Below are 21,723 nucleotides of genomic sequence, written 5' to 3' on the forward strand. Positions count from 1 at the left end.
AATCCTGATTTGTGATACAAGTGGCCTAGTGTGAAGGTGGAGGGAAAACCAGGTTTACTTACTGCTGGCTTTGGAGGCTATGTCGTGAATATTGTGCTTTATATCCTAAGGGAAACTGGGGACATGTGAAATATGGTAATGCTTATGGAGCAAGATGAGTGCATGAAAATGTTTTCTGCTCAACATTTGAAGAGTAAACTGTGGGGGACAAAGAGGAACATAGGAAGAGGTGTCAGGTGAATTTTAGAAAGGGTGCAAGTGAGAGGCAGTCAGTAAACATTGGGTATGTGGGAAAAGACTGAATGTACTTTTGAGATGTTTAGAAGGCAGACTGTTCTGTATTAAATCTTGATGGTAGTTGGCATGGTTGGGGAGAAAGAGATTTCAAGATGGACTTCTGCTTTTCAAACTTGAGGATACAAGAGGTTATGGAGGGCCCTTTCATCAAGCTTGGTGCAGGAGATGAGTAGCAATTTGAAGCTGGAGTACACGATGTAGTTTGTTTCAAAAGGAGTAGTATTGCTTTTGAAATCACCACCAAGGCAATATGGACACCTTTGAAAGAAAAGGTAGTTTGCTTCTGACTTCGTGGGCTCTTATTAGGGTATGTGCTCAAGGGAAAGGGTAGTATCAGTTCAAGGTCCCTACAGACCACCTGGCCACACAGAATGGATCCTGAGGCACCAGTATTAGCTAAACTCTCAACACTCACTCTATGTACCTGCAGGTTTCTTTTTTGGGAGGGAATTTCAAGATTACAACCTTATTCTGCAATTCAAAGCATTCCTATCATTTCTTTCACATGGGTGACTTGTGGTAAGGTGTACCTTTAGAGGAATTGATCTATTTCACCTAAATTTTCAAGTATATCTGTGTAGAGTTTTGTATTAATCCCTTACTACCCTTTTGATGTCTCCAGGTTCTGGAGTAATATTCCCTTTTTAATTTGTTAGGAGGAATTTGTGTTTTCTCTTATACCATTTGGTAGTTTTGCTAGTGAATGATGAACCTTATTTTTTTCAGTGAACCATCTCTTTGCTTTATTGTCTCTACTGTTTTCCTGTGTTCAGTTTTACTTATTTTTGCTCTTGCCTTTATGATTTCCTTCTTTCTGCTTCGGTTGTGTTTCTTTTTTTTCCTTCTGATTTCTTACTGCAACTAAGATTATTCTTGGATATTTTCCCTCTTTTCTAGTACATTGAGTCCTATCAGTTTCCTTCTCAGTACTGCTTTAGTTGAACCTCACAGAAATGGCAGGTTGTATTTTCATTTTCTTTCAGCCTGTATATTTCGCTTGAGTCTTCCACTTTGAACTGTGGGGTATTTGAAAGTATTTTGTTTAGTTTCCAAATGTTTGGAGATTTTCCAGTTAATTTTTTTGTTTTGTTTTCTTTTTGGATTTGGATTCCATTGTGGGCAGTGACACACTCTATGATTCTGTTCTTTTGAATTTGTTGAAGGGTGCCTTAGGACCCAGCAGAAGAACTGTCTTGGCATATGTTCTTGAGGGGAAAAAAAAATGTGTAATCTCCTGTGTTTGGGTGGTGTTATAAAAATGTTGATGAGATCATGTGACTTGATGGTGTTGTAGTGTTAACCAGTGTCCTGCTGACTTTCTGTCATTATTCTATCAATTATCGAGAGAAGTCTCGAGCTGTAATTGTCAATTTGTCTGTTTCTCCTTTTAGTTCTATCATTTGATGGTTAACATATTTTGCAGCTATTCTTTGGTGGATACACACTCAGCATTGCAAAGTTACCTTGTTTCACCCGTCAATCATGTAATTTCCCCCTCTATCCTCAGTAATTTTGTTTTCTCTGAAATTTGTTCTATCTGGTATTAATATAGACATTCCTGCTTTCTTTTGATTGAGGTTTACATGGTATAAGTTATACTATTCTGTAGACATTGGGGCTCAGATAACTCTTTCATGTATGAAGCTGTACTGTGCATTGTGGGATATTTAGCAGCATTGTTGGCCTGTACCCACTAGATACCAGTAGAACCACCTCAATGATGACATTAAAATTGTCCCCAGAACTTTGCAAATGCTCCCGAGGTGGGGTATGGTTATCACCTCTTTAAATTTTTTTTTTCAACGTTTATTTATTTTTGGGACAGAGAGAGACAGAGCATGAACGGGGGAGGGGCAGAGAGAGAGGGAGACACAGAATCGGAAACAGGCTCCAGGCTCCGAGCTATCAGCCCAGAGCCTGACGCGGGGCTCGAACTCACGGACCGCGAGATCGTGACCTGGCTGAAGTCGCCAGGCGCCCCTAACCTCTTTATATCAATTCCACCGATATAGAGATCAGGAAAGCAAAAGATACTACCATGCCACTTTGTTCTCAGCTGCATTTAACACAGTATTCCAAGAAAGACCTGATGTCAGAAGTGAATGACCTGATTTGCAAGTAGGATTTAAGGACGTAACTGTGCCTCATCTCTAGCGGGTAAAACTGACCATTAATAAATCCTTTGAGGTCAAGGACAAGTTAAAATTCAAAATCATGGCAAAGTCTACATGAAAGACATGGCCCTAATTAATGCCCTATGAAGTTCCCTGCCGTTGACTACAGTAGGTCCTGTGGGATTGCTTCTCTTGGACAGCATGGCTTAGTGAATGGAAAGCACAGATGTGGCTCTATTAGAGGGGCCCGAGAGGCTCAATGACCCTGAAATAAATACGAAGAGCATGGCATGTCTAGCTAAATATGGTGGGTATAGCTAATAGATGTAGCTGTTTGGTATCACATAAAGTGCTGTTTAAAAATATTGTGCTGTCCACGATGCGCCAAGTTTGCACCAGAAGGAAACTGTGATCATGCAGTAATGTTTGGTGATGTACATTATGATGGCAAGGAGGTCACTGCGGAAAACGGCTGGTTGTGCAAGGAAGACAGGGTTTCTGACACTTTAGCAGATGTAACTACATGAAGTCAAGAACGGTGAAACACAAAGGACTGGAAAGCTATTCTCAGGGGAAAAGCAGGAACCTAAGAAAAGATCCTTCCTCATTCCTGCCCCTCCCTGTTTGCTGTGGACCAGAGACTGCTGGGTCCCTCCTTCCCTTTCCTTTTCGGAATGGGAGGGTTTATTGAGTTTTTTTCTGTTCCACCATAATGTGTTAGGAGTGAGGACTCCACGTCAGGCTCTCAACCAAGAGGAATCTCACGAGACCGTTGCAACACCCTCCCATGTGACTGTAGTCATGTTTGGGTAGAAATTTTTTCTTTCGGGACAAACCTAAGTGTATTTTGTGTGAAATACAAAGAAGGGATAAATGATTCCTGATAGAAGTTGTACTATCGTACATTGTAATATTTCCAATTAATTATCACCCTCTTGTGAGATTATATGTCTCTGCTCTTTGATATCAAGCTTGGCCACATGACTTAGGCAACCCTTCTTCTTTTTGAGGGGACTACACGTCCTTCCCAATTTATAGCCACCTTGACTAATGCGGTGTGAGTAGAATGGCATATTTTAAGTGTAAACAGAAGCTTTCAAAGCTTTGTTTGCTCCTTCTCTTCTCTCTGGCGCAAGAATAGTTATAACCACATAGACTAAAGTTCTGTCCTGAGTCCCAGACTCAAATGATAGAACCAAGCAAGAGGTGACTAATGATAGAAGTGATATGAGGAAGAAATAAATGTTTGTTCTGATGAACCCAAGAGAATTCAGGGATATTTGCTACCATAGAAAACCCTTCTAGAAAGCTGACTGGTACTTTGTGACCTTTTCTTTTTTCCTTACCCTTCTTAACTACCCAAAGTCATTGTCTCCAGTAATTGTACCACCTTTGAAATCATGTTTTCACTTACTCCCTCCCTATATTACTACCCTCATATCTGCCATTTTATATTCTCTACTTCCATTAAAATTTCCATTTATTTTTAATTTTATTGTTTTAATTTTGTAAGTTTATTTATTTCGTGAGAGAGCTCATGCACGCGTGGGGTAGGGGCAGAGACAGAGAGAGGGAGAGAGAAATTTAAGGGAGCTCCATGCTCTGTTCAACCGACTCTGCCACCCAGGTGCCCCCATTTATTTTAATGCATCTAGAAATATATTGCCCTTTACAATCCAACTACCCTCAGTGGACTATGTGTTCTCAGTTACAACATTTTCAACTGGTTTATCACAATCAAATATTTATAAATAACCTCAAGAACCTTGCCTTCTTCACTGTCCTGCTTCACCTAAGTAAGCCTCAGAACTGCATGAGCTCACTTAGGAGGAGGTTCACACTCCTTGGCAAACACCCAAAGGAAACAAACAAACAAAAAGGAAGAGTCTTTGGCTTAGGTGTTCTGTGGCTAGCCCTTTTCCAAGGACGTGGTCTTCAGTTTCTCCCGCTGTGGTGGCAAATTATGAATGTTCTGCTTTCATTTTCATTCACTTCAGGCTACATTCTCATTTCTTTCTCTACATCTTCTTTGTCCCAGGGTTAGTCACAAGGAGGTCATTGTTTTCCAAGTATTTGTGGATTTTCCAGAGGCTTTTCTATTAGTGATTTCTATCATAATTCCATGGTGGTCATACACATATTTTGTGTGATGTGAATTCTTTTAAAATTTAGCAAGACTAGTTTGATGGGCCAGAATATGGTTTCTCTTGGTAAAGTACTGTGTGCACTTTAAAAGATTGTGTTTAATTCCCTGGTTAGGTGGAGCGTTCTTATAAATGAAAAAAATCAGTATTTCTCCTGTGTAGGGAAGAAGTCTGTTTTTTCCCCTACTGTGTGCTTCTATCCTGTCTCCCTCACTACTCACACAGAAGACTTCACTTCTGACACTTCCGGTCACAAATACGTGGAGGGTTTCCCCCACTAATAAGCAGTCTCCGACACCAGCTGGTTTCCTACCATTCACCTCAACTGTGACACCCTCTCCCTGGATGCCCCTCCACACACTCCAGCCACCAGGTGTAAGTCCAGGCTGATGCACGTGCTTCTGCAAACTGGTCTAGATCAGAGGTGCCAACAACCCCCTCATTGTCTTTGACTAGCCTGCTAGAGCCCCTCACAGAACTCGGCGAAACACATTTACCAGTTTATTACAGGCTATGATACAGGATACGGATGCACAGTCAGATGAAGAGACACACGGGATGAGGTCTGGGAAGGTCCTCAGTGCAGAAGCTTCTGTCCCCATGGAGTTGGGGTGTGTCACCTCCTGGAGGGGTGGTGTTCGCCAGCCTGAAATCTCTCTGAATCTCCAGCCATTGGGCTTTTGAGGAGACTTCCTCATATATGCATGACCAGTCATTAACTCCATTTCCAGACCAGGTCCTCTCTCTGGAGGATGAGGGGATAAGGCTCAAAATCACCATCCTTCCGGTGAGCAGCCCCACCCAAAGAGCCCACACAGGAGAGGCCTCATTATAACAAAAGATGCTGCTGTTACCCTCGTCACTTAGGAAATACAAGGATGTTAGGAGTTCTGTGCAGGAGCCAGGGGCAGAGAACAATACATAATTTCTTTTATCTCACAGCTCTGTAAATGTCATTTGGGGCAGTTTCCTTGATAGTCATGTTACAGTCGCCGAGGTACTGATTTTGTCTACTTGTTCTATTCTGGAGAGAAGGGACATGGAGATCTCTGACTGTCATTGTTGATTGGTCTGTCATTGCGTTCCTGTCCGTTTTCTCAGGGGTTTTGAAGTTCTGTTGCCACGTGTATGGTTTAGGATTCTCATGTCATTCTGGGGAATGTATCCCTTTATGACTATGAAATAGATTTCACTATCCCTGGTCATAGAATTTGCTCTTTAATTAACTTTAATCTGATATAGCTACTCTATTGTTAATACCATTTATGTTTATTTTTTCCATGATTTACTTTGTGTCCTTAATTTTTGAAGTGAATTTGTTGTAAGAAATATTTTGCTACGTGTCTTTTAAAAATTCAATTCATGGGGTCCACTGGTTGGCTCACATGGTTAGGTGCAAGACTCTTGATTTCAGCTCAGGTGATGATCTCATGGCTCTTGAGATTCAGCCCCATGTTGGGCCTACACTGACAGCATACAGCCTGCTTCAGATTCCCTCTCTCCCTCTCTCTCGGTCTTAAAATAAAACTAAAAAAAATCAGTGGCAATGTTTGCTTTACAACAGGGCCTTAAGTCTGTTTTACAGATATTAATATATAAATTATCTTGCTATTGCTTTTGTAACGTCTCCTTTGTTCTTTTTCTGTCTTCTTTGAAATATATGAATATTATTTTTGAATTTTTGTTAATGTTTCTTTTTGAGAGAGAGAGAGAGAGAGAGACAGAGGGAGAGAGAGACAGAGGGAGAGAGAGACAGAGGGAGAGAGAGACAGAGGGAGAGAGAGAGAGAGAGAGAGAGAGAGAGAGAGAGAGAGAGAAATACTGTGCTTGAGTGAGGGAAGGGCAGAGAGATGGAAACAGAATCTGAAGCAAGCTCCAGGCTCTGAGCTGTCAGCACAGAGCTAGATGCAGGGCCTAAAACTCATTAGCCGTGAGATCATCACCTGAATGAAGTCAGACCCTTAATGGGCTGAGCCACCCAGGTGCCCATGAAATACAATTTTTATAGATAATTTTGCTTTAAATACTTTTTGTTTGTTTCTTTGTTTACTGGTGTTAGCAATAACTATTTTTTATGTGTTTGCTTTAGGAGTTATCCTATACAGCTGACCACATTATACCTTCATGTGAGTTTATACTTCTTCACATGGAGCACCCGACCTTTCCTTTCTACAAGGACTTCCATTTCTCCACTCCTGCCCCATGCTACCATTAGTATAGACTACTTTTACATACACTATACACATATATACTAGACTGTTAGCTTCTTTTCTTTTTTCACATTTATTTATTTTTGAGAGATAGACAGTGAGCAGAGGAAGGGCAGAGAGAGAGGGAGACAGAATCTGAAGCAGGCTCCAGGCTCCAAGCTGTCAGCACAGAGCCCGATGCGGGGCTCAAACTCACGAGCTTTGAAATCATGACCTGCATCTAAGTCGGACGCTCAACCAACTGAGCCACCCAGATGCCCCTAGACTGTTAGTTTCTTAAACCGTCCACTATAAAGAGGCTTAAAAATAGGAAAGACAGTTTTTATTTACCCATATAGCTACTACTTCTAGTGCTCTTTTTTTTTAATTTTTTAAAAATGTTTTTATTTTTGAAGGAGAGAGAGACAGAGCATGAGTGGGGGAGGAGCAGAGAGGGAGACACAGAATTAGAAGCAGGCTCCAGGCTCTAAGCTGTCAGCACAAAGCCAAATGCGGGGCTTGAACTCACAAACTGTGAGATCATGACCTGAGCCGAAGTTGGATGCTTAACCAACTGAGCCACCCAGGCAACCCACTACTCTAGTGCTCATAATTCCTTTGTGTAGATCAGGAGTCTGCCACCTACAGAACATGAGCCAAGTACAGCCTACCATCTGTTTTTACGTGAAGTGTAACTGGAATGCAGCCACACTCATATTTAGGTACTTTTGACCCAGTAAGGACATACTGGAAGAGTGGTAACAGAAACAGTATGGCCTACAAAGAATAAAATATCTACTGTATGTTCCTTACATAAAAGTTTGCCAACTTAGCACAGTCACATTCTCATCACATCTGAATTAGTATAAAATTTGGGATATGAAACATAATGAAACGGCAATGGTGACACAAGATTGGCCTCAATTGGAAAACTAAGAATAATTGGGAGTAGGTCTTGTACTCATGAAGAGAACATGGAATATGCAATTGTTACTTTTCAATTTGCAAGTACAGTATCTTATTACAGGTTAAAAACTTTTTGATGATATTGACATTGAAGATATAACTGAGGCGTAAAAGACCCACCAGGCACTACTTGGTACACATTCGTAAGTGGAAGAAGCAATAAACCCTTGGCTGGGTATAAGGGTAGACAACAGGGAAAGTATGTATCTTAACAAGTCCTGGGATCAACTCCCTAGACAGTTTTCACAAATGGTATTTACCATCTTTCCACTAATTCATTACCCCACCTCACTGCTGTGTTCTCTCAATAGTGGTAAGGCTGCCATAAAGAAATAGGTCTGTGCATTCTCCAAACAGGTCATGGTTTTGGATCTATCACATATGCTCTTAAGCCCTCTGGGGAGTTCTATTGTTAAAATTTTAAAAATTCTAAGTACAAGGAGTCCCAAAATTTAAATGTCTCCAGTAGAAACTTAATATCACATTTCACCAAGCCACACACCAATTGTGGATATTCCCAATCCACTGTAAATATGTTCCCATTCGGGCAATTTTCTGCTGCTTTCCTCCACCCACTTGCTCTTCCTCATTGGTATTTGCATGATACACTTTCAGTGGTTCTGGTCAAAGATGACCTCATGTGGGTATTGCCTGAAACCATTGTTATCTGGTCAGGGCAAGCCAATAATGACGCCCAAGAGGCCATCCCTTGGCAATAGTTGTAAGTTCACAGTGCAATGAGTACCATCTCCCCAGCCCCACACAGGATGCATCATAACAATGTAGTCACCATTTCCTGCTTTCTCTACCCATCTTCAGAACTTGAGAGCCCTACCCTGCTCTCCCGAGAAGCATCATTATGTAATAAACATTCTCCTTACAATTCAGACAATGGAGTCATCATTCTTGACATCTGCCATCTGTTCCAGTGGAGTAAGCACAAGTGAAAACGAGCAAAAAATGTTTTAGAAGGTAATGAGATTTCTAGTTATCAAAAAAGATTCCCATTGAGTATGTTCATTCTTGAGAGTAAACTCATGAAGATTTCTCTTTTCAAATTATTCCCCTGAGCACTCCAGCACAAAGTATACATTGTTACCTTTATCCTGACCTCTGAAATATTCTTTTAGTTCCTAATAGTTTTCATATACCCACGACTTTTCTATTCTCTTAATGTAACGTGCAACACATGTCTTATTTCAGTACAAAAGACATGCTGAAATAGAATCATATGGTGTATATTTCTGAATGGGAAGGCAGGTTGTCAAGGGTGAGAGTTGAAATTGCATTGCTATGTTATTTTCATTACAGCCACAAAAATAATCTGGGATATGCTATGGAGTGTGTAACTCCCAAATTGAACTTATGAATATATATTTCTACAACTGCAGGTTTGAATCTAACACGGAAAAAAAAATGTTATGGATGACACTCAACCTAGAGAGGACAAGGATGTATTATTAGTGTTCATTATGAAATGGCCCAATGAGGTGGGATGCACATGGGCTAATAAAACATCATTCATTGAGGGTTACACAAAAGCCTATATTTTACATACTTAGATATTATCTGAGAAATTGGGTACAATAAATCAAAATGTATCAAAATCCAAGTTTCAATCCTCACAAGCGTACTAGTTTTGCATTTTGTTTGTTGTTTTTTCAGACAGCACAAGTAGGTGAGAGGGGCAGAGAGAATCTTACACAGGCTCCACACTCAGCAGAAAGCCCAACGACACAACCCTGAACTGATATCAAGTCAGACACTCAACATACTGAGCCACCCAAGAACCCCTACCTTGGTTCTGATTAAAATGACCTCTATAACCTTGAGTTTTCAAAAATAAGAGTAATTTTATACATTACCTTTCAAAAGAGGGAGAGACCATCATTCCCCCTCCATTTTCTCTACCACATATGCCACTCCTAGTAAGCCATCACTCACATGAAAATCACATTCTCTTGGGGCGCCTGGGTGGCGCAGTCGGTTAAGCGTCCGACTTCAGCCAGGTCACGATCTCGCGGTCCGTGAGTTCGAGCCCCGCGTCAGGCTCTGGGCTGATGCTCAGAGCCTGGAGCCTGTTTCCAATCTGTGTCTCCCTCTCTCTCTGCCCCTCCCCCGTTCATGCTCTGTTTCTCTCTGTCCCAAAAATAAACGTTGAAAAAAAAAATTAAAAAAAAAAAAAAAAAGAAAATCACATTCTCTCAGTGTCCCCACCTACAGTATTTCATGATCATCTGATAGAGGAATTGTTTCCTGTACTAATCAACAAAGACTCTCAATCATACTAACCAATCTAGAGGAGAGGCTGTGACCACAGAAAACATGGCAATATAGATAATACTTTACATCTATTCCGTCACTACTCATGATCTCAAATTTATACTACACTGTATCTTAAAATTAGCATCCTAGCCTTTCCAGGATATACAGGTATGACTAAGCCCCACATTCCTTTCACATAACCAATCCTTTCTCTGTGAAAACCATGGTTGATAATAAAACACGTGTAAAGTAGAACATCAGTGGATTGCAAACTTGAAGTTGTAAGTCATCAATAATAATGTAGCCTCACAAATCCTCAAATAATCAACTCTTAAATATAAACAAACAGAGGGTTGCTGGAGAAGTTGTGGGAGGGAGGATGGGCTAAATGGGTAAGGGGCATTAAGGAATCTGTTCCTGAAATCATTGTTGCACCACATGCTAACTTGGATGTAAATTAAAAAACAAATAATAAAAAAAAAAACATTAATAAAAAAAAAGAAAAAGGAAACCTCAAATAATTGAGTAAAAAAAGTTATAGGGGTGCCTGGCTGGCTCATCCAGAATAGCATGTGACTCATGATCTCAGGGTTGTGAATGAGCCCCACGGTTAGATGTAGAGAGAAAAATAAAATTTTTTAAAGAAGATTTAAACAGAAGATGATTAGTAGGTCGTTCCACAGATACACTTGTTCCATTGACACACTTCATCTCATGAGTTTTAAATAATTTTAATTTTCTGTGGAATTTAACACCGATGATTGGTTAATTCACAACACAGACCTAGTTCCCCCTAGTATGAATTTTTATATTGACAGAATTGTCTAAAGAAATGATGACCTTCACCTGGGTGGTTCAGGCAGTTAAGCGTCCAACTTCAGCTCAGGTCATGATCTCACAATTGGTGGGATCAAGCCCCATGTCAGACTCTGTGCTGACAGCTCAGAGCCTGGAGCCTACTTCAGATTCTGTATCTCTCCCCTCTCTCTCTCTCTCTCTCTCTCTGCCCCTCCCCCACTCACACTGTGTTTCTCTTTCAAAAATAATCATTCAAAAAAAAAAATTACCTTCATTACAAATGTGTAATGTTTCTGTCCAGTATGAAGTCTTTGGTGTGTCCTGAAGTACAGAACTTGACACATATGTATGGTTCCCATGTTATGTGAATTTCTTCAAGACCACAAAGCACAAAGTTGTACATTTTTTTAATCATGTGTTTAAAATCACTGTTACTGTCTTTTTAATCACTCGAAGTCTGTATCTCTTAATCCATTAACCTTGTTTATCCCCCTCCCCAATTTCTACTTTTTAATAAACCTGATCACACTCATTACATCTGTAAGGCTTCCCTCTAATAGTAATTATGTTCCATAAGGTATAATAAGCTTTGATAAGCCTTGCCATACATCCATTTGTGTGCTTTTTTCAGAGATTGTTTCAGATATCAGGTGAGGTGTGAACCCTGGTTATCAGCTTTCCCTCATACATTAGTTCCACATGGGTTCCTCTCCCTGATGGAATCTCTGATGTTGAGTAAGGCTTGAACACTTGCTCATTTTATTTGTAAGGTTTCTTTCTATTATGAGTTCTTTGATGATCTGCAAAGCTTGAGCTTTGAATAAAGCACTGCCACACATATTAGGTTTATACTTTATTTTCACAGTGTATTTTCTGATGCCTAGTAAGTTTTGCAAATCGAGTAAAAGCTTTGCCACACTCATACATTTTATAAGGTTTCTCTCCAATATGGATTTTCTTATGCTGAATAAGATGTGAATGCTCCCTAAAGGCTTTGCCACTCAATACATTTGTATGGTTTCTCTCCAGTATACTTCTCTCATGACTCTAAAGGTCTGAACATTTGGTGAAAACCTTAGCATATTTATTATGTTTACAAGGTTTTCTCCTGTATGAATTCGCTGATGTTCCACAAGGCTTGAATTTCGGGTAAAGCCTTGTCACACACATTACATTTGTGTGGCTTCTCTCCAGTGTGCATTTTCCGATGCCTACTAAGCTTTGCAAATTGGGTTAAAAGCTTTGCCACACTCATTACATTTGTAAGGTTTCTCTCCAGTATGGATTTTTTTATGTTGAGTAAGATTTGAGCGCTCAGCAAAGGCTTTGCCACACTCACTACATTTGTAAGGTTTCTCTCCAGTATGAGTTCTCTCATGACTCAAGAGGGTGTGAACGTCTGATAAAAGCTTTATCACATTCACTACATTTATACGGTTTTTCTCCTGTATGAATCCTCTGATGTTCTATAAGGCTAGAACTTTGGATAAAAGCCTTGCCACATACCATCACATTTGTGTGGTTTCTCTCCACGATGTGTATTCTGATGTCTAATGAGATGTGAGCACTGTTTAAAAGCTTTGCCACACTCATTACATTTGGTAAGGTTTCTCTCCAGTATGGATTTTCTTGTGTTGAGTAAGATTTGAACGCTCAGAAAAAGGCTTTGCTGCATTCATTACATTTGTAAGGTTCTCACCAGTATGCACTCTCTCATGACTCCAAAGTTGTGAACGATGGATAATGCCTTTCCACATTCATTACATTCGTAAGGTTTCTCTCCAGTATGCACTTTCTGATGATTTGCAAGGTTTGAATTTTGACTACAGACCTTGCCACATATGTTACATTTATATGGTTTCTCTCCTGTATGGACTCTCTGATGTCTGGTGAGACTCGAAACCCTGTTAAAGGATTTGACACATTCATTACATCTGTAAGGTTTCTCTCCAGTATGGATTTTCATATGTCGAATAAGATGTGAGCACTCAGAAAAGGCTTTGCCACAGTCATTACATTTATAAGGTCTCTGTCCAGAATGAATGATCTCATGACTCATGAGGTTTGAGCTTTTGCTAAAAGTCTTCCCACATTCATTACATTTGTAAGATTTTCCTCTAGTGTTATGCTCTCCTGGCTTGTGCAGGTAACAAAGGATATTTAGAAATCTTCCTAGATTTATTCCAAATGTTTCTGGTACTGGGAGGAATTCTTTCAAGTGGTGAGACTGAGGAACCATTGCTGACAGACTTCTCAGTTGGATTACATTCATACATTTTCTCCTCACTATGAAATGTCTGCAGTTTGGGCAGATGTGCCTGAGAAATTAATCCAATTCTATTTTCCAAGCAGTTTATGTACTGGTTTCCAGCATCACTTCTGTTATTGTCCATTTTTAATAAATTCCTTATAAATGGCTCATCATGCATGAAATGCTGGTACGTATTGTTTCTCACAGAAACACCCTGCTTTTCAGGAAGAGTAACTGAGGACTGATTAAGTTGCTGATCTTTTCTCCAAGTGAGATTTTGTCATGGGTCAAAGGCACTTCTTTGTAATTTCTTGCATCACATTGCCACTGACTTTCAAACTCATGCATATCTTCCCAGACTTCCTGGAGATCAAAATCCTTGATGCCATGACTTTCATTTCTCTCCAATAACACTAAGTGATAAAATTCGCCTTTATTAATGTCCTCTGTTGGTGATAATTCCTTGATTGCAAATCCAGCAGAGTACTTCCTATCAGAGTTGGAAAGTAAGTATTTTATAGTAAATTACATGAGTACACACCAAAATACTTTACACTGAACACAGGAAGTTTCTCAAACATGGTCTTCAACACTATTGCTAAATACAATGTTTTTAAGTTTCTTTTTATAAATGTGGGGATAGTGCTTATACTTACACATCTATAGGAATATGACTGTGTTATTAAGTTAAAAGCCTGACCTTACAAACAGCACCTGATGTAGCAATAGACATAATACTGACTCATCCTGTAAGAACTTATACTATGGATATGAAGGACAAGTGGAAAACATTCAACGGGGAGACAGTATAGTGTTGTAGGGAAGATTGTAGGCTTTACATTTATTTCAGTATTTGCTCTAAAAATTAATCAAACTAAGTATCCATGTCCATTTTAGGTATATACTCCAAGGAATTAAATAATATATACATGTTCCAGGAGACACAAGAATTTTTTGAAGTTTATTTAAAGACTGAGCTTGTGAATGGGGGGACGGACAGGGAGAGAAGAGAATCCCAAGAAGTCCTCACACTGTAAGTGCAATGTACAATGCGGGCTCAAACTCAGGAACTATGAGATCGTGATCTCAGCCAAAATCCAGAGTTAGAACGCTTAACAGTCCTGAGCCACCCAAGTTCACCAAAATAATGTATCATTATATACAAAAAGCTATGGCAAATCAGTTAATGATATGTCTGTGACTAAGAGCAGTAACTTAAAAAAAAAAAAAGGATGCTTTCAAAATATACAAAATACTCAGGTTAAAGAATGCCACAGGGGCGTCTGGGAGGCTCAGTCTGTGTGAGTGCCCGACTTTGACTATGGTCATGATCGTACCATTTATAGGTTCAAACCCTGCTTCAGGCTCTGTGCTGACAGCTTGAGCCTGATCCTGCTTCAGACACTGTGTGTTGTGTGTGTCTCTCTCTCCTCTTCTCTCACCTGTACCCTGTTCATGCTCGCTCTCTCTCAAAAATAACATTAATAAAAAAGATATAGGGGCGCCTGGGTGGCGCAGTCGGTTAAGCGTCGACTTCAGCCAGGTCACGATCTCGCAGTCCTGGAGTTCGAGCCCCGCGTCCGGGCTCTGGGCTGATGGCTCAGAGCCTGGAGCCTGTTTCCGATTCTGTGTCTCCCTCTCTCTCTGCCCCTCCCCCGTTCATGCTCTGTCTCTCTCTGTCCCCCAAAATAATAAACTTACAAAAAAAAAAAAAACAAAACTTAAAATAATAAAAAAGAGATAAATTTATTGAGGTAAATATGTATTGTAACAATGAGATATCACTACACGTGAGAATGGTGAAAATCCAGAATGCTAACACCAAATACTAGTGTGAATGTGGAACAGTAAGAACTCTCATTCATTGCTGATGGGAATGCAAAATTGTATGGCCACTTTGGAAGACAGTTGCCCTTTCTTAGAAAACTAAGTGTACTCTTAAATATGATCTAGCAATCACACTCCTTGGTATTTACACAAATGAGTTGAAAATTTATGTCCCCCAAAAAAAAACCTACACACGAAATAGAGGAATCCTAAAATGTGTATGGAACCACAGAAGACTGTGAAAGCCCAGAGCATCTTGAGAAAAAAAACAAACCTGGAGGCATCAAATGCCCTGATTTCAAACTCCTTAATTACAAAGCTGCGTAATTAAATCAGCAGGGTATTAGGGGCGCCTAGGTGGCTCAGTTGGTTAAGCATCCAACTTTGGCTCAGATCATGATCTCATAGTCTGAGTTCAAGCCCCACGTTGGGCTCTGTGGCTGACAGCTTGGAGCCTGAAGCTTGCTGCAGATTCTGTGTCTCCCTCTCTCTGACCCTCCCCCATTAATGCTCTGTCTCTCTCTGTCTCAAAAATAAATAACATTAAAAATTTTTTTTAAATCAGCAAGGGTATAGCATAAAAAATCGACACCCCAGATCACCAGAAAAGAGCTCAGAAATAAACCCACACACAGTCAATTAATTTACAACAAAGAGACATGACTATACAATGCAGAAAGAACAATCTCTTTAGTAGATGGTTTGGGAAAACTGGACAGCCACAGGCAAAAGACTGAAACTCGACCAATGTCTAATGCCATACACAAAAAGTAACTCACAATGGATTAAAGACTTAAATCTAAGACCTGAAACCAAAAAATTCCTATAAGATAGGGGGTAATGAGTTCCTTGATAGAGGTCTAGGGAATGATGTGGTTTTTTTCTTGTTGTTGTTTTTGACTGTTGACAGCAAAAGAAAAAAACAACAAATGCAGAAGTAAGTGGGACTACATCAAACTAAAAATGTCTGCACAGCAAAGGAAACTATTTTCAACAAATGAAAAGGCATCCTTAATAAATAGGAGAAAATATTAGCAAATTAAGTATCTGATAAGGGCCTAATAATCCAAAACATAGACAAAAATCGCTCAAATAATCCAACTAGAGAAATGGGCAGAAGATCTGAATAGATATTTTCGAAGACCTAGAGATGGCCTAAAGGACCATGAAAAGAGACTTAACGTCCATTCATCATCAGCGAAATGCAAACCAAAACCACAATATCACCTGACCACCTATTGGAATGGCAGTTCTCAAAAAGACCAGACATAACAAGTATTGCTGATGGGGTGGAGAATTTGTGCACTGTTAGTGGAGCCAAAATTGGTGTAGCTAAGAGAACTACTGTGTGATCCACCAATTTTACCTAAGTATGTATCTGAAGAAAACAAAACTACTACTCGAAAAGATAGAAGCGTTCGGATGTTCACTGCAGCATCATTTACAGTAGCTGAGATACAGACACAATCTAAGTGTCCACTGATGGGTGAATGGGTAAGTTGTTATATATAACACAATATGATCCAGCCATAAAAAAGAACAGAATCTTGCCATTTGTGACAACATGGATGGACCCTTGAGGACATTATTAAGAGAAATGAGTCAAAGACCAATACATTATGATTTCTCTTATGTGTGGAATCTTAAAAAAACAAAACAACCCCTCTTAGATACAGAGAACATACCGGTGGTTATTAGAGGCAGGTATTGAGGGGACGGTGGCAGAAAAGGGTGAAGATGATTAAAATGTTTAAAAAAAAAAATGAGGGATGCCTGGCTGGCTCAGTGAGTAGAGCATGCAACCCTTGATCCTGGGGTTGTGAGTTCAAACTCCATGATGGGTGCAGAGTTTACTTAAAACAAAACAAAAATTGCTGCTGCCGCTTGAGTTCCTAAAACAATAAAAAGAAAACAAAACAAAACCAAGCCCCCCAAAATATCAATATGGTACTTTCTGTATACCAGGAATACAATACAATTACACATCTATGGAAGGATACAAGTTCTTCCCACAGAAAAGCTCGCTAGAGATATCAGTAAGCTGTGCTGTACTTACACTATATCTAATTTTGGATTTTCACTTTTTGGAATTATCCAAATCATGACTTCTTCCTAATTAATGCACAAGCATTCAACCTCAAGAAGCCAGGATGGCCCAGGAAAGAAAGAGATAAACTTTAGGTCTACTTTATTAGACAGATACTACGTTTTGTTTGTCTCCTAAGAAGTTCTCCCAGGGATACAAAATGGAAACGGAAAGTGAATAGGTCCTGGGGTCTGCACTACAGAGGCCTCAGCTCAGTCCTCCTCAAACCAAGGCACCAGTATGGTCAGAGGGGCCAGGTGCTATCAGTTGTAGGTCCTATCAGTGGGAGTTTAAACTTCTACACATGTGACTTACTCATTTGAATACCAGAATGAGAAGTGTGTGTGGGTGGGGAAAGATTTCCTCTGACAGCTCCTACGAATAAACTTGTATTTTCCCACAAATTGTTCCCAAACAATATTTACTGGAGCAGCTTACTCTCTGCTCATCTGAACTCGGACTTGTGCTCACATCCCCATACATTCCCTGAATGTTCCCCTATATTCACTTCACTTTCCACAGTCCAGGGCTCTTTTCCCTGGAAACAGGTGATGGGGATGATATTCAGCTCAGGAAGAGATTTCCAGTTAAAAGAAAAACGGAACATGATCTGCTTTACCTCTTCCAGAACACATGCCCAGCACTTTGTTCAGCAAAGAAAAGAAGAAAGGACATTCATTATATGTGGGTGAAAATTAATCAACTGACTGCCTGAATGCTTAAGGAGTATTTTAAGTATGCAGAGATCTGGTTCTTTTCTAAGAACTACTGAATAAAAAGCACAAGGGCACAAGGGTAAGACCACAGAATCAGAGATTTAAATAAATTCACCATAATGTTTCCTTTTCCCCCAATTTTAAATAATGTTATTCCCTCTGAGCCTTGTCTTTATAGAGGTCAGAGAAATTGGACTTTGCTAAGAATTCAAGGGTTTTAGGTCCTATTCCCCAGACTCCGAGATTTTTACTTAGATTCTAGTTAGTTAGCAGAGTGTAGCACTGGTTTCAGGAGTAGAATTTAGTGATTCTTCACTTACATAGAACACCCATCACCAGTTCCCTCCCTTTAGCTTCTCTGACTGCTAAGTTCTGAAACCACCTAAACAAGCAGGAATGCAGAACTTCGGAAGCAAAGGGAAGTTAGAGTCCATTTGCCACATTATGAAGCCTTTCCATTCTCAATCAAAACGGCTGCAATCAGTCCTTTCAAGAATAGGGATGTGAAACTCCTATGATCAAGTTGGGGCCTCTCAAGACACTGCAAAGTCACATAAAATTAACTACCGACTTCTGGAGGGAAGTTATCCTCACCCAGGGAGACCAGGTTCCTGTAGTTCTCCAACATCACGTCCCTGTACAAGGCCCTCTGAGCGGGGTCCAGGCACTCCCACTCCTCCTGAGAGAATTTCTATGGCCACATCCCTGAATGTCAGCCGTCCCTGAAATGAAAACACACTTCACCAAGTGAACACGGAAACTGTTCTTATTTTGACACAATGAGAGAAGCAAAATTATACTTGGCTGGAGTGTTCTTTTACCCATGTAAGATAATTTAAAGAGCAGATAACATAAAATTAGCCATTTTAAAGTACCATTCAGTGACATTTAGTGCATTCACCATGTTGCACAAACATCACGTCTCATCCCCAAAGGAAATCCTTTACCCACTAAGCAGGTACTTCCTAGTCCCCAGTCCCTGGCAACCACTAGTGCTTTGTCTCTATGGATTTGCCAATTTTGGATCTTTTCATGTAAAGGAAAGGTATCAAAAATGTGACCTTTGGCATCTGCCTTCTTTCACACAGAATCGTGTTTTGGGTTCATCCATGATATAGTATGCATCAGTGGTCCATTTCCTTTCTTCTGCCTGCAGAGTATTCCATTGCAGGACTAGACCATTTTCACTCAACTACTGATGGGCATTTTGTTGTTATTACCTTTGCTGATGTTACTAGGTTGCTATGAACTTTCTAGTACAAGTTAAGTGTTTGGATACCTGTTTTCAATTCTTTTCGTTTGTACCTAGCTGTGGAATTACCAGGTCACATGGTTTAATTTTTTCAGAATCTTCCACAAGCTTTTTCACAGCAGCTATGTTTTTACAGCAACGTGTCATGATTCGAATTTCTCTATTTTTGTAGTTGTTGTTTTACAACAGTCATCCTAGTGGGTGTGAAAGGATATCTCGTTGTGGTTTTAATTTTGCATCTTACTAACTACTTTCATGGAACATCTCTTCATGTGCTGGTTTCATTTGTGTACCTTCTATGGAGAAATGTCTATTAAAATCTTTTGACCATTTTTTAAGTTGGGTTCTTTGTATTTTGGTTGTTGAGTTGTACAAGTTCTTCCTTTATTCTAGGTCTAGACCCTTCATAGATATGTGATTGGCAGATTATTTCCTCCCATTTGGTAGATTGTTTCACTTAATGTGATAATGTCCTTCAGTGCACAGACATGATTAATTCTGATGATGACCAGTTTATTTTGTCTTTTCCCTCTTTTGCTTTTGGGGTCATGGATAAAAATCCAGTGCCAACCCTAAAGTCATAAAGACTCAACCCTAACTTTTCACTTAAGACTTTTATAGTTTTAGCTCTTACATTTAGTCTTTGATTACTTCTGAATTGATTTCCTTATATGGTACAAGGTAGTTTCAATTTCATTCTCACACAGATATCTAGTTGTGCCAGTACCATTTAAGAGACTATTGTTTTCCTACTGTCTGTTTTTGGCACACTTGTGAAAAAGGAATGGATTGCAGATGTATGGGTTTATTTGTGGATGCTCAGTTCTATCACTTTGATCTACATTTCTAGCCTCTGATGAAATTACAGTTTTGATTACTCCAAGTTACTGCAGTGAGATTTATGTTGGGAATTGTAAGGCACTCCAATTTTGTGCTTTCTCACATTTATTTTGGTTATTTGGCATCCTTACCAATTCAATATGAGTTTTAGAATCAGGATTCCCATTTGTATAAAACACGCTGTTGTGATTTTGCTGAGGACTGCATTACTCTTTGTATCACTATGGAGAGGACTCCCACTTTACGGTCTTCCAATCCACAAACACAGGACATCTTGACATTTATTTAGGGTTTTCTTTAATCGTCCTCAGTAACTTTTTGGTTTTCACTGTGTATAAATCTTCCATTCTCATGGTTAAATCTATCTCCATTTGTTTTCTTGCTCTTGTAAATGAAACTGTTTACTTTCCACTGGTTGTAACTGCATGGAAATGCAACTGAATTTTGAGTGTTGGCATTGTATTTTGTAACTTCCATCAATACATTGTCTCTAAGTTTGAGGATTCTTTATTTCTAACTATAAGATCATGTATGCTATGAATAAAGCTAGTTTGATTTCTTTCCCAATCTGACCACATTTTATTATTTTTCCTCTGTATTTTCTCTGGTTACAACCTCCAGTAGAGTGTTGATTTGTGGTGGCAAAATGGGGCACACCTGTTTTGTTGTTGGTAAGAGGGGGAAGTTTTCCAGTTGTTCACCACTGAGTGTGTTAGCCACGGAATTTTCATAATGACCTTTTTCAGACTGAGCAAGTTCCTTTCCACTCCTAATGTTTGAGTTTTTGTTGGATGCAGTGTCTGACTCTGGATTTCAGCTAAGGTCATGATGTCACAGTTTATGAGTTTGACGCTGCATCAGGCTCTGCGGTGATACTGTGGAGCCTAGTTGAGATTCTCTCTCTCTCTCTCTCTCTCTCTCCTCTCTCTCTCTCTCTGCCCCTCCCTCACTCACACTCTCTCTCAAAATAAATAAATAAAAACTTAAAAAAAAATGTGAGCCATTGTAACACAGAGTGACTCATTTTATACAATTCCTTTGTGTTTTATTGAAGAGTTGAATTCATGCACATTTCAAGTTACTACTAGTTAAGAATACTTCTTTTTCTTTTTTTTATATATATGAAATTTATTGACAAATTGGTTTCCATACAACACCCAGTGCTCATCCCAAAAGGTGCCCTCCTCAATACCCATCACCCACCCTCCCCTCCCTCCCACCCCCATCAACCCTCAGTTGTTCTCAGTTTTTAACAGTCTCTTATGCTTTGGCTCTCTCCCACTCTAACGTCCTTTTTTTTTTTTTTTTTCCTTCCCCTCCCCCATGGGTTCCTGTTAAGTTTCTCAGGATCCACATAAGAGTGAAACCATATGGTATCTGTCTTTCTCTGTATGGCTTATTTCACTTAGCATCACACTCTCCAGTTCCATCCACGTTGCCACAAAAGGCCATATTTCATTTTTTCTCATTGCCACGTAGTATTCCATTGTGTATATAAACACAATTTCTTTATCCATTCATCAGTTGATGGACATTTAGGCTCTTTCCATAATTTGGCTATTGTTGAGAGTGCTGCTATAAACATGGGGTACAAGTGCCCCTATGCATCAGTACTCCTGTATCCCTTGGGTAAATTCCTAGCAGTGCTATTGCTGGGTCATAGGGTAGGTCTATTTTTAATTTTCTGAGGAACCTCCACACTGCTTTCCAGAGCGGCTGCACCAGTTTGCATTCCCACCAACAGTGCAAGAGGGTTCCCGTTTCTCACATCCTCTCCAGCATCTATAGTCTCCTGATTTGTTCATTTTGGCCACTCTGACTGGCGTGAGGTGATACCTGAGTGTGGTTTTGATTTGTATTTCCCTGATACGGAGCGACGCTGAACATCTTTTCATGTGCCTGTTGGCCATCTGGATGTCTTCTCTAAAGAAGTGTCTATTCATGTTTTCTGCCCATTTCTTCACGGGTTATTTGTTTT

General features: G+C 39.8%; 1 protein-coding gene across 1 annotated transcript; it reads right to left on the reverse strand.

The window, feature by feature from the left end:
* Positions 1-8,594: 8,594 nt before the first annotated feature.
* LOC115502185 (zinc finger protein OZF-like) lies at positions 8,595-13,012 on the reverse strand. Its single transcript, XM_032591295.1, is given in 8 exon segments — positions 8,595-8,630; positions 11,871-11,929; positions 11,932-12,007; positions 12,009-12,161; positions 12,163-12,253; positions 12,342-12,373; positions 12,375-12,437; positions 12,521-13,012. Coding segments are annotated over 8 exon segments (1,002 nt in total).
* Between the last annotated feature and the right edge of the window lie 8,711 nt (positions 13,013-21,723).

The sequence above is a fragment of the Lynx canadensis genome, chromosome E2 (assembly GCF_007474595.2).
Source record: "Lynx canadensis isolate LIC74 chromosome E2, mLynCan4.pri.v2, whole genome shotgun sequence".
Lineage (NCBI taxonomy): Eukaryota > Metazoa > Chordata > Mammalia > Carnivora > Felidae > Lynx > Lynx canadensis.